This window comes from Schistocerca nitens, chromosome 2, assembly GCF_023898315.1.
Source record: "Schistocerca nitens isolate TAMUIC-IGC-003100 chromosome 2, iqSchNite1.1, whole genome shotgun sequence".
In the NCBI taxonomy this organism is placed as follows: Eukaryota; Metazoa; Arthropoda; class Insecta; order Orthoptera; family Acrididae; genus Schistocerca; species Schistocerca nitens.
Window position 1 is genome coordinate 469,131,228 of NC_064615.1, and position 18,041 is coordinate 469,149,268.

The 18,041-nt window shown below is 44.9% G+C and overlaps 1 protein-coding gene across 1 annotated transcript in view; it reads right to left on the reverse strand.

Annotated features, from left to right (window-relative positions):
* Positions 1-18,041, reverse strand: part of LOC126235102 (odorant receptor Or2-like) — a 117,748-nt gene that overhangs the window by 86,875 nt on the left and 12,832 nt on the right. The window contains exon 3 of the mRNA XM_049943836.1: positions 577-684. Coding sequence (XP_049799793.1) covers positions 577-684 — 108 coding nt within the window. The remainder of the gene's footprint in view (positions 1-576; positions 685-18,041) is intronic.

Genomic DNA, 18,041 nt, shown 5'->3' on the forward strand with positions numbered 1-18,041 from the left:
TTAATGGGGTGAAAAAGGGAATGAAATTTTTTAAGAAAGTACTTCGTTACATTAAAATAATTTAAAGATAAGTCTATGAAAATTCTTATGTCACTTCTCAGTTGGATATAAAGAAACATGTGTTATGGGATGAGAGTTTCTCTGCAAATATCACCACAAGAAAGCAAAAGACATGATTAAGAAAAACCTGGGACTTCTGGTCAGAAGTAATTCGGAAAAAGACCGTGCTTCTGTGGTCTTAATTAGCGTGAAGAATTTAGAATGTGTTGCAATTTGTGAACAAGATAAAAAGTCGATGAAAGAAAAACAAAGAAAGAGATCTATGCAGACCATAGAGCTTACGCGGGCGAAGCAGCGGGCGCTAAGCTACAATGTTAATAAATGGGGGCAGCATCAACCGAGTCCACAGAACAGAGGTCGTTGTCGGATCGGAAATCCTCCATTTGCATGCATTTATATATTAAAAATTTGTTCTAATTTTAATTTTAATTGAGACTGCCACATACAGCATCTCCGCAGAACAAGTGAGATCAACTTATCGTTGCAAATAGGGGTTCTTGTTGTTTACTTGCGTACCTGCAGACTTGCAGGTGGTGCCTGGCGCATTCCCTCAGCATGGCGGTGGCCTCTGCCTCCGTGCACACGGCCTTCAGCTGTCTCTGTCCGCTAGGATCGTCGCCGCTGCTGGAATATGAGGCAGAAAACTCTTATTCATGACGCCGTGTTGGTTTCTTCACACTTTTTACTGTACAACAAAAACTAGTACTACAGGATAGCCCAAATCTTTAGGGTAAACATGTCCGCCCCCAGTAGCTGAGTGGCTAGCCGGCACGGTAGCTCAGCGTGCTCGGTCAGAGGGTTAGCTACCTTCTGTAACAAAAAACTGAGTGAACGGATCAACAACAGGCGATCATTGTAGGCAAAACCACCCCTTCCTTCCGCCTCCTTGATTTCTATATCACCATCTATGGCCGTCCTATCGCCCTCACTCCCACCCTTAAGTACCTTGGCGTCACCCTCGACCGTCGCCTCTCCTGGACTCCCCACCTCCGGACAATCCAAGCCAAGGCACGCTCCCGACTCAGTCTCCTCAAGCTCCTCTCCGGCCGTACGTGGGGTCTGGACCCCTCCACCATTTTCCACAACTATAAATCCCTCATCCGCCCTATCCTTTGTTATGCCCATCCGGCTTGGATCTCTGCCCTCCCTACTTTTTACAAATCCCTCCAAATCCTTGAACGCCATGCTCTCCGCCTCGCCTATTGCATCCGTCTCCCCTCCCCTACGCGGATCCTGTACGATCTCATCCCCTTCCCCCACCTCCTCCTTTTCCTTGAAAGGATACAGATCCTGTACACCTCCCGTAAACTCGATCCTCCTCACCCGCTCGTCTCCCCGATCTTCTCCCACCCCCGCCCGCTGCCACGCCTGTATTCCCACGTCCCACCCGGTCTCCATCTCTCCACCCTCCTTACCCTCTCCCAAGGTGGCTTCCGCCAGCTCCCCCTCCCTGATGATGTTCTCCTCCCCTCCATCTACCCCTCCTACCAACTTTGATCCTCCCCCCCTCTTCCTGTATCTGTTCCTTTGGGCACCCTCCACCCCTTCTCCCCACTCCTCCCCCGGGCCTCCCCTCCCCTGTCCTTCTACTCCTCCTCCCACCTCCTCAGCCATTGGCATCTTTGTTCTCCCCTCTCCACCCCCCCTCATCCTTCTTCCCCTCTTGGCAGGTCCCCAGACTCGCACACGCTACGTGGACTTTCGCGCGCCGGAGATCATCGCCATCTGTGTCTCGTGTGTGTGACGTCGTTTTGTGTTTTTCGTGTCCGCCGTCCCGCTTCTACGTTCACTTGTGCCGTCGGATTCATCAGTGTTATGTGCGCCGTGTCAACGTGTTTTCAGTGTCGTTATCGTCGCGTGTGAACGGCTCCGTGTTTTTTGTGTATCTGTGACCACTATTTTTTGCCCATCACTCTGTTCATTTTAATTCTCCGTTCTTGTACTGTTATTGTCACCACTATGGCTGAAGAGCGGCGTAGCATGCCGCTGCTAGCCTACCTGATTGTTCAGGTGTTAAAATAACAATAAAGTAAAAAAAAAATCAACAACGAACCTGAACGGCTGTCATCGGACGTCCGCTACGAACAAATTCATTGACCAATATAGAGCAAAATGAGATTAAAAAAACAAAAAGTGGTCAACGCGGCAGAATGTCAATCCTAAGGGCACTGGTTCGGTTCCCGGCTGGGTCTGAGATTTTCTCCTCTCAGGGTCTGGGTGTTGTGTTGTCCTAATCATCATCATTTCATCCCCATCGATGCGCAAGTCGCCGAAGTGGCGTCAAATCGAAATACTTGCACCAGGCGAACGGCCTACACGATAGGAGGCCCTCGTCACACTACATTATTATATGGTAAACATTACACAAATGATAAGTGGCCCTAAACAGACTTCTTTGAGGTAAGGAACTGATGGCCAGAATTGAATATGCACTTTTAATTGACTTAACCATGTTACGGCTAACACAAATATTTAATGACAGCAGTTGTTCAAAGTGATAGCCGTCAGTTTCAACGCATGTGTTGCAATGGTGCATAACTTTTTGCCGTCTCATCTCAGATGTCCCTGTTCAAATCAAATGGCTCTGAGCACTATGGGACTTAACTTCTGAGGTCATCAGTCCCCCAGAACTTAGAACTACTTAAACCTAACTAACCCAAGGACATCACACACATCCGTGCCCGAGGCAGGATTCGAATCTGCGACCGTAGCGGACGCGCGGATCCAGACTGTAGCGCCTACAACCGCTCGGCCACTCCGGCCGGCAGATGTCGCTGTTGTTCAAAACCACAGACAGCTGGGACTAACCAGTTCCTCCTCCCTTTCTACCTCATGGATTACCTTGTACAAACCATACGTTAAGAGATAGTCGTTGGTGGTGTTCTGAGGCGGCTTTTAGGCAGTTTAATACATCACGAGTGAAAGAGACTGTTAGTTTCGCAGGTTAGTGGCAGTACTGTAATTGCTACTTCATCAGTACACTGCCTTCGAATTTTTTTGGTCGGTAAATTTCACTGGGGACCCACCCGATGCATATGGGTCAATATTCTCACGATTCAACTCTATCTCATCAAATTCTGCTGTGTGAAAAATTGTTTGTAGACGACACTGACTAATATTCTGCGGCTTTAACAAACTACTTTCTATTTACCACGATAAATTTTTGTAATAAGGACGAGGTCTGTTGCAAAACTTTACTCTGTAAATTTGTTGGAAGGAGTGTAACTTACCCGGTTTTGTGTAAACTGGTATACCAAAGCACCTCCCTGCTAAATGATCAAGGTTAAATACTAAAAATAAAATACAAATTACGTTAGAAACGAAAAACATGTGTGGTTGTCGTGGGTGTTCGTTGATGTGTTGCCGGTCTTGTGGAGATCTCTCTTGGGTATGCCAGAGGCTAACACAGTCCTCTGAGAAATGCCTGCAACTGTTCATGTCACTTGGCGATTTTAGCTCGCTGGTCACTCCACAATCGCTGGCACGTCGCGATAGACCGACGCGGGAAAATAGCGCTCTCCGGCAGGCACTAGACTGGGACCCACAGTAGACCCGAGTTGGCGCTCGAGTGTGGATCCGCCGAGCGTTATATCTGGAGCTATGGTGGGATGCGGATCCATAATATGACGCGTCCGGGATAGGGTTTACATCTACATCTACGTACATACTCCGCAATCCACCATACGGTGCGTGGCGGAGGGTACCTCGTACCACAACTAGCATCTTCTCTCCCTGTTCCACTCCGAAACAGAACGAGGGAGAAATGACTGCCTATATGCCTCTGTACGAGCCCTAATCTCCCTTATCATATCTTTGTGGTCTTTCCGCGAAATATAAGTTGGCGGCAGTAAAATTGTACTGCAGTCACCCTCAAATGCTGGTTCTCTGAATTTCCTCAGTAGCGATTCACGAAAAGAACGCCTCCTTTCCTCCAGAGACTTCCACCCGAGTTCCTGAAGCATTTCCGTAACACTCGCGTGATGATCAAACCTACCAGTAACAAATCTAAGCCGGCCGGAGTGGCCGAGAGTTTCTAGGCGCTACAGTCTGGAACCGCGCGATTGCTACGGTCGCAGGTTCGAATCCTGCTTCGGGCATGGATGTGTGTGATGTCCTTAGGTTAGTTAGGTTTAAGTAGTTCTAAGTTCTAGGGGACTGATGACCTAAGACGTTAAGTCCCATAGTGCTCAGAGCCATTTGCACCATTTTTGAACAAATCTAGCAGCGCGCTCTGAATTGCTTCTATGTCCTCCCTCAATCCGACCAAACGCGCGAGCAGTACTCAAGAAGAGGTCGTATTAGTGTTTTATAAGCTGTCTCCTTTACAGATGAACCACATCTTCCAAAATTCTACCAATGAACCGAAGACGACTATCCGCCTTCCCCACAACTGCCATTACATGGTTTTCCCACTTCATATCGCTCTGCAATGTTACGCCCAAATATTTAATCGACGTGACTGTGTCAAGCGCTACACTACTAATGGAGTATTCAAACATTACGGTATTCTTTTCCCTATTCATCTGCATTAATTTACATTTATCTATATTTAGAGTCAGCTGCCATTCTTTACACCAATCACAAATCCTGACCAAGTCATCTTGTATCCTCCTACAGTCACACAACGAAGACACCTTCCCGTACACCACAGCATCATCAGCAAACAGCCGCACATTGCTATCCCCCCTATCCAAAAGATCATTTATGTAGATAGACAACAACAGCGGACCTACCACACTTCCCTGGGGCACTCCAGATGATACCCTCACTTCCGATGAACACTCACCATCGAGGACAACGTACTGGGTTCTATTACTTAAGAAGTCTTCGAGCCACGCACATATTTGGGAACCAATCCCATATGATCGTACCTTAGTTAGGAGTCTACAGTGGGGCACCGAGTCAAACGCTTGCCGGAAGTCAAGGGATATGGCATCCGTCTGATACTCTTCATCCATGGTTCGCAAGATATCATGTGAAAAAAGGGCGAGTTGTGTTTCGCAGGAGCGATGCTTTCTAAAGCCGTGCTGATGCATGGACAGCAACTTCTCTGTCTCATGGAAATTCATTATATTCGAACTGAGAATATGTTCGAGAATCCTGCAACAAATTTATGTTAAGGATATTGGTCTGTAATTTTGAGGATCCGTCCTTCTATCCTTCTTATATACAGGCGTCACCTGCGCTTTTTTCCAGTCGCTCGGGACTTCGCGATAAATGCAGGCTGAGTAAGGAGCCAATGCAGTAGAGTACTCTCTGTAAAACCGAATTGGAATCCCATCAGGACCTGGCGATTTATTTAGTTTCAACCCATTCATCTGCTTAACAACCCCAGGGATGTCTATCACTATGTCCTCCATACGGGAATCTGTACGAGACTCAAACGGCGGTATGTTTGTACGATCCTCCTGCGTGAAAGAGTTCTCAAATGCTAAATTTAAAATTTCAGCTTTCGTTTTGCTGTCTTCCGTTTGAAGATGGATCCGCCACGCACAATGTACGGAGCGATATTGGGATGTAGATCCACAATATACCACATCCGAGTTATCGTTCGAGTGTGGATCTGCCGCGCACTATACACCCAGACCGATGTTCAGAGGCGGATCCACCACACATTGCATCTGGGATAGGGCTCGCAGGTGGACCAACCACGCGTTACGTCGGAAGATGCGTTCTTTGTTCGAAGCTGGGTCCACCAGCGGGAGGACCTGCTCATGGGAGCCACCCGCGACGCATGCACATACACAGACATACAGAAAACAGAGCAGACGTTCTGCAAATGTGGAATACGTGGTGAGGAGGCGACTGGATACAACCGAGTACAGTGCTGTGATATGCCTCCAGATCAGTGCATTTGCGCTAGGTGGGGAAATTGAGGAAGTATTTGCGTGTCTTCTGGTTGGTGCAGAACAATTTGTACATGGGAACAAGTATGCTACAGCAAGAGGAATCCGAGAAAACGTCGACATGGAAGCGAAGGGAACCACGGAAACAGTCACTTTTTTCAGTTGAGGCAGCTTTCTACTGTATGTCTATTGAGGTAACAGTGATACACGCGGGTTGACTATTGTATTTGACGCTTGTAAGGGAAACAGAGAACCATCTGCCTCTAAACGTACTTGCATCTGCGTTAAAGAATGACATAGAGTGGATGGAGCGTTCGGTTCAGATGGAGTTGTAACGAGGTACGACTTAACGGTAGACTGATGATGCATTCTAGAGAGAGAGAGAGAGAAGTTGTTGCAGGTCATTTGACCATTTTTTCCTGATGTTCTGTCAGGATGCATCAGTTGTGTGACATAGCCTGCGTTCGACTCGTATTCAACTGCATGTTCTGTGTGGATCTTAGAGCAGTGTCTACTAGCGATCGTTAACAGTAAACCTCTCGGTCATCAGAGGAATTCCATCTCATGTGTGATGAAACGTGACACTTTCCTCTAAACGAACGAAGATTTATGCGATGTACTCCATTCCCCTTTTGCATCTTGGATGAAAAATCGATACTTCGGTTTCATAACTAAGTTAGGAATAGGTGTTTGTGAGACACTGCAATCCCCATGTATACATCTGCTTGACAGATGTGATGTTTATGGATTTTGTGGTGGCATGACTTGTAATTTCATATGTCGGATGGTGCTGCTATAAGTTTATCTGTTTCCTTGTAAGAAGTATTCTCCGTTACTAATTATTATTTTATATAGGACTGATGTAGGCATAGTATAATTTCTTACCGTGATTTGATGTGGACAGTGGACGCTATACATCTCTGGAAAGCTATGTATCATATAGAGTCACTGTGTTAATGAAGTAGTTTTTTCTTTTTACAGTTTGTTACCATATAGATACCTGCAAGAAGGATGTATGTCATGCGCTGGAAATATATTTCTTACATTGGAATATTAACAGCGCTGCATTCCACACGACTGATAGATCGGAAACTCAAGCGATCTAACATTATAGCGTGTTTTAAGTGCAGAACCGTGTAGCCTTAGGAGTGCGTGTGTTTGTGTTCTCTCTTACCAATACCCTCCTCGTACTGATCCCAGACACTAGATCAATATTGTAAAATTGATATCGTAGTTGATTTATGTAAAATGCCTCGAACTCCATTCGTCTGGAGCTCCATCGCGCATAAAAATCATCCTTTCTTGTTCTTCTGAACCGTCTGCTATTAAATCACGACACTTTGAAATCTGTTACTATACATCGATAAGGAGTGCTAAGCTCCTCGACATGGGCGCATCTCAAGAAATCTCGTGCACTTGGATGGGTGAGGATTCGGAAAGCTCTATTCATTCAAAAGACGTGGAGTGTAGCGGTCTTCTTCAGATTGGTTGCATATTAATCCGGTAACGGTGCTGCAGGGCGGGTTGGTCAATGACAGTGTGATGGGGTCTTTCACTCTCTAATTTTACCATAAGACAGCGAGAATGCTCTGCGACTCTCACACGCAGAGAGATAGATCGTAAATTAAGCACTGTGCTCGAGGTGTTGGAAATATGTAGAGTGCTGTCTGATATACTTTGATGATTTATGTGTTCGAAAATTAACACTGAATGGACATACTACGCAGTCATCTATCTGCATTCGCAATGATGCTCGCAAAGTAGAGAAGGGGCGGTTTAGCTATGATACTGAAATTGGGGAAACATGCTGTCACATCATTGGCCGGTGTTGAAATTACTGTAAAATTGGTAAAATTGTTCGCACTATCAACTGTGATGCTTATTAGTACAGTACATCGGCGGTGTATTTTCCATCCGATCCGTTCATTGGCGCGCTGTTGGTTATCACATAATTAATGACTGACAACGCTTGTTTGAGTTGGGGAATGAGTTTTGTGAATGGGTGACACCCTCTGGGGGCTGTTAGCATCTCTTACATGACTGTAATATGAGAAATCAGTTGAAATGGAACGCAGAGCCATCAGCTATTCCGTCTGACAGATGAGTTTAAATGTAGAGGTCGTCAATCACCTTCAGACTGCAGTTTGAAAACTCTCCAGTTTCCTTATGTTGTAGCGGTCTTTTATTTAAAATCATCCAGTGTGTGTGGTGTGTTATGTTAGCAGCAGTAACAACATGATTTCCACCATGTGACGGCTAGTTTACTGTGAGAGGCGATGGATCAGAACGTGTTAAAGTCAGCTTAGAACCTCACACAGACCTCGAAGTCGTGGCGGAAGAAACAAAATACACTCCTGGAAATTGAAATAAGAACACCGTGAATTCATTGTCCCAGGAAGGGGAAACTTTATTGACACATTCCTGGGGTCAGATACATCACATGATCACACTGACAGAACCACAGGCACATAGACACAGGCAACAGAGCATGCACAATGTCGGCACTAGTACAGTGTATATCCACCTTTCGCAGCAATGCAGGCTGCTATTCTCCCATGGAGACGATCGTAGAGATGCTGGATGTAGTCCTGTGGAACGGCTTGCCATGCCATTTCCACCTGGCGCCTCAGTTGGACCAGCGTTCGTGCTGGACGTGCAGACCGCGTGAGACGACGCTTCATCCAGTCCCAAACATGCTCAATGGGGGACAGATCCGGAGATTTTGCTGGCCAGGGTAGTTGACTTACACCTTCTAGAGCACGTTGGGTGGCACGGGATACATGCGGACGTGCATTGTCCTGTTGGAACAGCAAGTTCCCTTGCCGGTCTAGGAATGGTAGAACGATGGGTTCGATGACGGTTTGGATGTACCGTGCACTATTCAGTGTCCCCTCGACGATCACCAGTGGTGTACGGCCAGTGTAGGAGATGGCTGCCCACACCATGATGCCGGGTGTTGGCCCTGTGTGCCTCGGTCGTATGCAGTCCTGATTGTGGCGCTCACCTGCACGGCGCCAAACACGCATACGACCATCATTGGCACCAAGGCAGAAGCGACTCTCATCGCTGAAGACGACACGTCTCCATTCGTCCCTCCATTCACGCCTGTCGCGACACCACTGGAGGCGGGCTGCACGTTGTTGGGGCGTGAGCGGAAGACGGCCTAACGGTGTGCGGGACCGTAGCCCAGCTTCGTGGAGACGGTTGCGAATGGTCCTCGCCGATACCCCAGGAGCAACAGTGTCCCTAATTTGCTGGGAAGTGGCGGTGCGGTCCCCTACGGCACTGCGTAGGATCCTACGGTCTTGGCGTGCATCCGTGCGTCGCTGCGGTCCGGTCCCAGGTCGACGGGCACGTGCACCTTCCGCCGACCACTGGCGACAACATCGATGTACTGTGGAGACCTCACGCCCCACGTGTTGAGCAATTCGGCGGTACGTCCACCCGGCCTCCCGCATGCCCACTATACGCCCTCGCTCAAAGTCCGTCAACTGCACATACGGTTCACGTCCACGCTGTCGCGGCATGCTACCAGTGTTAAAGACTGCGATGGAGCTCCGTATGCCACGGCAAACTGGCTGACACTGACGGCGGCGGTGCACAAATGCTGCGCAGCTAGCGCCATTCGACGGCCAACACCGCGGTTCCTGGTGTGTCCGCTGTGCCGTGCGTGTGATCATTGCTTGTACAGCCCTCTCGCAGTGTCCGGAGCAAGTATGGTGGGTCTGACACACCGGTGTCAATGTGTTCTTTTTTCCATTTCCAGGAGTGTATATGGCAGTTTACAAAGCGTGTTACAGTAGAAAAAAAAACAATGTTTCAAACAACGATACAGGGTTACAGGGAGGGTCTCTTGCTACTTATAGTATAGTTTGCGGGATCCGGTCATCCTCCTACAGTACAGGCAATGCACCTTTACACTGGTCCGTATATTTAATGGGGTCGTCTTATGTGATCGATGGCCGGCCGAGGTGGCCGAGCGGTTCTAGGTGGTACAGTCTGGGATCGCGCGACCGCTACGGTCACAGGTTCGAATCCTGCCTCGGGCATGGATGTGTGTGATGTCCTTAGGTTAGTTATGTTTAAGTAGTTCTAAGTTCTAGGGGACTGATGACCTCAGAAGTTAAGTCCCGTAGTGCTTAGAGCCATTTGGACCATTTCGTGCTCGATGCTGGCATGCAGACAGTATTTGTTTTCGATGTATGGGAGGAGAGAGATGCGGTAATAATCTTATCGTCTTCTCTATCGGATGAAGGTAGTTGAGCTTTTATAGTTCGTAATTTTTCTCTGTTGGATGGTACAGAATAACAAAGATAGCACATTGGGCTGATAGACATAAACTGGCCCTAAGGGACGCGGATATGCATCGGACTGTAGTATCTGTATGTGGCATGGGGATGCACCACAAAGCAGTAGCGAAATCCTCGGCCTTCTCCCAGTTCCCATACTGTCTTTTATACAATCTAGTGCTGCAGGAACAGGCTTCGTTTGGCGCTGACCTTACACGTTGCAGACTGTTGGCAGAGCTACGACAACTTGTTCCCATTTCCACCGAATGGTCAATACACGGTCCTGTTGCACTAACTCAGGTCACTCTGTTTCTACACGGGTTCCAGAAGGTGGTGGATATGGCTCTCTCTGACTTCTGCTCAGTTCCGACTTAAATTGGAACGATCACATGCAGAAAGCTGCAGAAATGGCAGCAGTTGCAAGATGCGTAGGGACTACCTAAAACCACACTGGAATTTTGTTGTAGCAGACAGGTTCGTGAAAGGTGACTCGTTTCGAGATATGAGAGCGCCAGAAATATGATTCACTAGTGACTGTAATCATTAAAGGACTTCTCCATAGGATCCAACACAGGTATGTGACTGAATGGAAAGACTTGATCCAAGTCACAGACACCATTTCTAGTGGACAGCGTAACACTAGAGATCTGAGAAGCCTGTGTACATTTCGTATGACCTCAATCAGCACACCATCTACAGTTTGTGATCCTTCGCAATCAACCATCGCCTATAATCCGGTGGATATATCGTGGAACCTCTGACGTGGTATCAAGACAGAATACATTACAAATACTGGAGAAATATCTAACAGCGACAAGAATCACGTTCAAAATTCAGTGATTTTATCACGACGTTGCATCATGGGCTACGTGTAACCGCACTGCTGGTCTTATAATACACACTCCTACGATCACCGTCTATACTCAGTGCCACGGTATTTGTCTGTAAAAACCAATTCATTTGAGGTAATGCCATACCTCGATTTATAAAGCCAGTATAGCTTTTAACAAGGATAGGACCAGGACTGTTCGTGATAGTAATATGCTTGTGTTTTTTAACATCTGGAGCTTTCTAAGACGATTGCGTTTCTCTTTCTAAGACACAGTGGTACCACTCGCAGGAAAAACTTATGAGACATGTCCACCCATCGTAGATTTTCGGTCAGTATTATTTCGTATCGCCAGCAATCAGTTATTGATGACGTATCATACTTGGTAGTAGGGGATGCATGATAGGTTTGCTTTGAGCATCAGGCATATAAAGTATGTGTTTGTGTTCTGGCATGTGCAAAGGAAATGACTACGTCCAGTCGTAAGGAAGGTATGGATTTTATGGGGAATACTGTGATATCAAAGGGAAGAGTATATCAAGTCATAAGAATGGTACAGATATTTCTATTTCCAGAGCCACAGCCTTCAGCAGGGTGTATTTCCGATACTTCGCTCATTGTCGAATGTCGCCAGACTCATACATTCTACACACCAACACAAATAGTCGTTTTCTTGCCACATCTCCCAATGATTTTTGAAATTCTGATGGAGTGTTATCTATCCCTTCTGCTTTATTTGATCTTAAGTCCTCCAAAACTCTTGTAAATTCTGATTCTAATACTGGATCCCCTATCCCTTTTAAATCGACTCCTGTTTCTTCTTCTATCACATCAGACAAATCTTCCCCCTCATAAAGGCATAAAGGCTTTCTATGAATTCTTTCCACCTATCCGCTCTCTCATCTGCATTTAACAGTGGAATTCCCGTTGCACTCTTAATGTTACCACCCTTGCTTTTAATGTCACCGAAGGTTGTTTTGACTTTCCTGTATGCTGCGTCGGTCCTTCCGACCATCATTTCCTTGTCGATGTCTTCACATTTTTCCTGCTGCCATTTCGTCTTAGCTTCCCTGCACTTCCTATTTATTTCATTCCTCAGCGACTTGTATTTCTGTGTTCCTGAGTTTCCCGGAACATTTTTGTACTTCCTCCTCTCATCAATCAATTGAAATAGTTCTTCATTTACCCATGGTTTCTTCGCAGTTGCCTTCTTTATACCTATGTTTTCCTTCCCAACTTCTGTCATGGTCATTTTTAGAGATGTCCATTCCTCTTCAACTGTACTGCCTACTGAGCTACTCCTTATTGCTGTATCTATAACCTTAGAGAACTTCAACCATACCTCGTCATTCCTTAGTACTTCCGTATCCCACTTCTTTGCGCATTGATTCTTCCTGACTAATGTCTTGAACTTCAACCTACTGTTCATCACGACTACTTTGTGATCTGAGTCTATATCTGCTCCTGGGGACACCTTACCATCCGTATCTTATTTGGGAATCTCTATCTGACCATGATGTAATCTAACTGAAATCTTCCCGTAAAACCCAGACTTTTCCAAGTATACCTCCTCCTCTTGTGATTCTTGAACAGAGTAGATTTTCATCCCAATTTACATACTGTATTACCCTTTCAATATCCTCATACACTTTCTCTGTCTCTTCATCTTCAGCTCGTGATGTCGGCATGTATGCCTGAACTATCGTTGTCGGTGTTGGCCTGCTGTCGATTCTGATAAGAACAACCCTGTCACTGAACTCTTCACAGTAACACACTCTCTGCCCTACCTTCCTATTCATAACGAGTCCTACTCCCGTTATACCATTTTATGCTGCTGTTGATATTATCCTATACTCATCCGACCAGAAATCCTTGTCTTCTTTCCACTCCATTTCACTGACACCTACTATATCTAGATTGAGCCTTTGCATTTCCCTTTTCAAATTTTCTAGTTCGCCTACCACGTTCAAGATACTGACATTCCACGTCGCGACTCGTAGAACGTTATCCTTTCGTTGATTAATCAGTCTTTTTCTCATGGTAACCTCCCCCTTGGCAGTCCCCTCACGGAGATCCGAATGGGGGACTATTCCGGAATATTTTGCCAATGGAGAGATCATTATGACACTTCTTCAATTACAGGCCACATGCCCTGTGGATACACGTTACGTGTCTTTAATGCAGTGGTTTCCATTGCCTTCTGCATCCTCATGCCGTCGATCATGAACCTATTCATTCTTAAACCCCAATCATTTTTTCTCTTTGATTATTCAAAGCGATTGGTATTAGCATATGGCTTCCCTATTACTATGAATGGTCTTTAATATAAATGCATACGTACCTGTGTCTCGCTTCCACTTACCAAAAGGCAAAATACCTTAATTACTGATACATTCTATCACAGAACTGCTCACTGTATAATGAATTATTTCTTCATTATACACGTGTTTATCAAATAAATTCTGCTCGATCAGCCTTCGGCTAAAATGACGTCTACTGGTCGTAATAACTTTTATATGAACAAGATTTTCCACTTTTATTCCCTCTGCGTTTGTCGTGCCCGTCATTTAACTTTAAATCAAAACACTCAATCATTTTCTCAGTTTTCTGATACTGTGTATCATCTACACATTCTACCACAAAATTACCGCTTACCTTAGTGCAATAAAGTTCTTTCGTCACGATACTATAAATCTTATATTCTGTTCTCACTTCCACATCGACATCTACATCTACATCTATACTCTGCAAACCACTGTGAAGTACATGACAGAGGGTACAACCAATTGAACTAGTTATACCAGTATTCTCCGTTTCATTCACATATGGAGCGCTGTAGTTAATCTAATATTGTCCTCATGATCCCTGTGGGATTGATGTGTAGGAGGTTGTCGTTTAGTCCTAGAGTCATCATTGAAATCTGGTTCTTGAGACTTTGTAAGTAGGCTTTCTTGGGATAGTTAACGTGTATCCTCAAAAGTCTGTCGGTTCCGTTCCTTCAGCATCTCTGTGACATTTTCCCATGGTTGAAACAATCCTGTGACCATTCATGTTGCCCTTCTCTGTATACGGGGTCCCACTCACTAGAACAGTATTCTAGAATGAATAGGTCACATGAATGATTGTAAGCAATCTCTTTTCTGAACTGGTTGTGTTTCCCCAGTGTTCTAGCAGTTCTGCCTCCTTCAACAACTTATCACAGCCTGTTGTTTTCATAACATTACTTGTCTCATTGACCCCATCACCAAATCTACTCCATCAAGAGGTACCATAGCATTTAGTTTTCCTACATTGTCAAATATGAATACTTTTCCTTTCTCCTCCTCCTCATTGTCAACCTGGCACGTTTCAGACAAGATTTCTTGAGCCCCCATCCTACTTTTCACAATGTTTTCATTTTATTGTTTATTCCATTAATCTAAAGTACTTAATATACTGTGAAGTAAGTTATAGGTATTGTCAAATAAAATCTCTGTATCACTGGACGCTACTGACATGCAATCAAAATTTTCTGTTTGTGCACCCTTGCTAATTGCTCTTTGATACCAGTTGCCTCATAACGGGGACCAGTTTTCCTGACAAAACTCTACCATCTGGTGCGCAAGATGTATGAGACAGGCGAAATACCCACAGACTTCAAGAAGAATATAATAATTCCAATCCCAAAGAAAGCAGGTGTTGACAGATGTGAAAATTACCGAACTATCAGTTTAATAAGTCACAGCTGCAAAATACTAACGCGAATCCTTTACAGACGAATGGAAAAACTGGTAGAAGCGGACCTCGGGGAAGATCAGTTTGGATTCCGTAGAAATGTTGGAACACGTGAGGCAATACTAACCTTACGACTTATCTTAGAAGAAAGATTAAGAAAAGGCAAACCTACGTTTCTAGCATTTGTAGACTTAGAGAAAGCTTTTGACAACGTTAACTGGAATACTCTCTTTCAAATTCTGAAGGTGGCAGGGGTAAAATACAGGGAGCGAAAGGCTATTTACAATTTGTACAGAAACCAGATGGCAGTTATAAGAGTCGAGGGGCATGAAAGGGAAGCAGTGGTTGGGAAAGGAATGAGACAGGGTTGTAGCCTCTCCCCGATGTTATTCAATCTGTATATTGAGCAAGCAGTAAAGGAAACAAATGAAAAATTCGGAGTAGGTATTAAAATTCATGGAGAAGAAGTAAAAACTTTGAGGTTCGCCGATGACATTGTAATTCTGTCAGAGACAGCAAAAGACTTGGAAGAGCAGTTGAACGGAATGGACAGTCTCTTGAAAGGAGGATATAAGATGAACATCAACAAAAGCAAAACGAGGATAATGGAATGTAGTCAAATTAAATCGGGTGATGCTGAGGGGATTAGATTAGGAAATGAGACACTTAAAGTAGTAAAGGAGTTTTGCTATTTGGGGAGCAAAATAACTGATGATGGTCGAAGTAGAGAGGATATAAAATGTAGACTGGCAATGGCAAGGAAATTGTTTCTGAAGAAGAGAAATTTGTTAACATCGAGTATAGATTTAAGTGTCAGGAAGTCGTTTCTGAAAGTATTTGTATGGAGTGTAGCCATGTATGGATGTGAAACATGAACGATAACCAGTTTGGACAAGAAGAGAATAGAAGCTTTCGAAATGTGGTGCTACAGAAGAATGCTGAAGATAAGGTGGGTAGATCACGTAACTAATGAGGAGGTATTGAATAGGATTGGGGAGAAGAGAAGTTTGTGGCACAACTTGACTAGAAGAAGGGATCGGTTGGTAGGACATGTTTTGAGGCATCAAGGGATCATAAATTTAGCATTGGAGGGCAGCGTGGAGGGTAAAAATCGTAGAGGGAGACCAAGAGATGAATACACTAAGCAGATTCAGAAGGATGTAGGTAGCAGTAGGTACTGGGAGATGAAGAAGCTTCCACAGGATAGAGTAGCATGGAGAGGTGCATCAAACCAGTCTCAGGACTGAAGACCACAACAATAACAACAACATACGAGGGTTGTTTTTTAAGTAAGGGCCGTTTTTATTTTTAAAAAATGATACAAATAATTTTGTAAAAAAACTTTCATTTTCTGATTCTACACACTTTTACATATTTTTCTACATAGTTGCCTTGATTATTTAAGCACTTGTCATACCGTACAACTAAGTTTTTAATTCCCTCTTCAAAGAATTCGGCCGCCTGCTCCGACAGCCAAGAGTTCACGGCCGCTTTCACTTCATCGTCGTCATTGAAGCGCTGCCCGCCAAGATGGTGTTTCAGGTACCGGAAAAGGGGAAAATCGCTAGGAGCAAGGTCGGGGCTGTATGGTGCATGGTCCAAAACTTCCCAGCCAAAAGAATCAATCAAATCCCGAGTCTTTTGAGAGGTGTGAGGCCTAGCGTTATCGTGCAGGAGCAAAACTCCTTTTGTCAGCATGCCGCGCCTTTTGTTTTGAATTGCTCTGCGGAGCTTCTTTAGAGTTGCACAGTAGGCATCTGAGTTGATTGTCGTTCCTCGTGGCTTAAAAGTCCACTAGCAAAACACCGCGCCAGTCCCAGAACACAGTTGCCGTAATCTTGCGCTTTGACAGCGTCTGTTTGACTTAGACCTTGACGGGTGAGGTTGTGTGTCGCCATTCCATCGATTGTTGCTTGCTTTTGGGAGCGATATGGGATGCCCATGTTTCATCTCCAGTGACAATTTGACTCAACATGTCATCCCCTTCTTCCTCGTAACGAATCAAAAAGTCCAATGAAGTGGCAAATCTCTTCCCTTTGTGGTCCTCTGTGAGGAGTCTGGGTACCCACCGAGAACACAGTTTCTTAAAGTTTAGGTTTTCAGAAACAATTCTGTACAAAACCGATCTTGAAACTTGTGGAAATTCCAAAGAAAGAGTGGAAATTGTGAATCTTCTGTCCTCATGAATCTTTGTTTCGACTGCAGCCACCAAATCATCAGTGATCACAGAGGGCCGGCCTGAGCGTTCTTCGTCATGGACGTTTTGACGGCCATTTTTAAACTCTCTAACTCATTGACGCACTTTACCTTCACTCATTGCATTCAAGCCATATACTTCTGTTAACTAACGCTGAATTTCTGCAGCTGATAGGCTTCTCGCGGTCAAAAAACGTATCACTGACCGTATCTCACACGCGGCGGACGATTAAATAATCGTAAACATTATAAAGTAGCACAGCGATGCGTACCCGTCAGCTACAGAGCTGCAACTTGCATCAGTGTGAATGGGAAGGATGCCGGCAAGTGTCGCGGTAGCTTGTTGCGGCGTCCGCGCGGACTACGGGACCATACACGCGAACGGCCCTTACTTAAAAAATAACCCTCGTACACTATTTCCATTCGCAATTGGTAGAGGATTATTACCATATTGCTCCCTTGTCTGTCATGAAGACTCAGAATTCCTTTGTTTTTCCTCGTTAAAAACTGGAAATCGAGGTGGCTGCTGACTTGAACTTCCACTTCTCTTACTACAATGTTTAATGTTTGTGTTGCGTGTTTCTAAATATGAAGCAGTTGCACTTATACCTTGATTACTTCTGTTATTGACGTTCTGTCGATATGCCTGGTGTTAGTTATTTGCTCTTCACTTTTTCCAAATAATAATTTTATCTGTTTATTCCTTGGTGTAGAAAGATTACTCTTTTGATGAATCCATGGCAGTTTACTTTCTAAGGCCATACAATAATTTTCCTGTTACATCTTTTCTATCAAATGTGACAGACGTGAAAGCGCCTTCTCGCGAATTCTTTGACTGATTCGAGACCTGGAGCAAACTTTTTTCCACTTCAAAATTCTTTGAGTACCTCATTCTCTTTATTATGCTACTTTAAACTCAGAGAACGTTTTACTCTGAAATATCACAACACCTAAAGCATCACCTGACAAATCTCTTCGAATAAAATTAGTAACCAGATTTCACTCTCAGACCACCCACGCCAAACACATCCTCAAAATCATTCCAGAAATCCATTGGATGTATCTGCTTGTCCTGGTCAGGTCGAAAAACTATCGCCACACTATGAA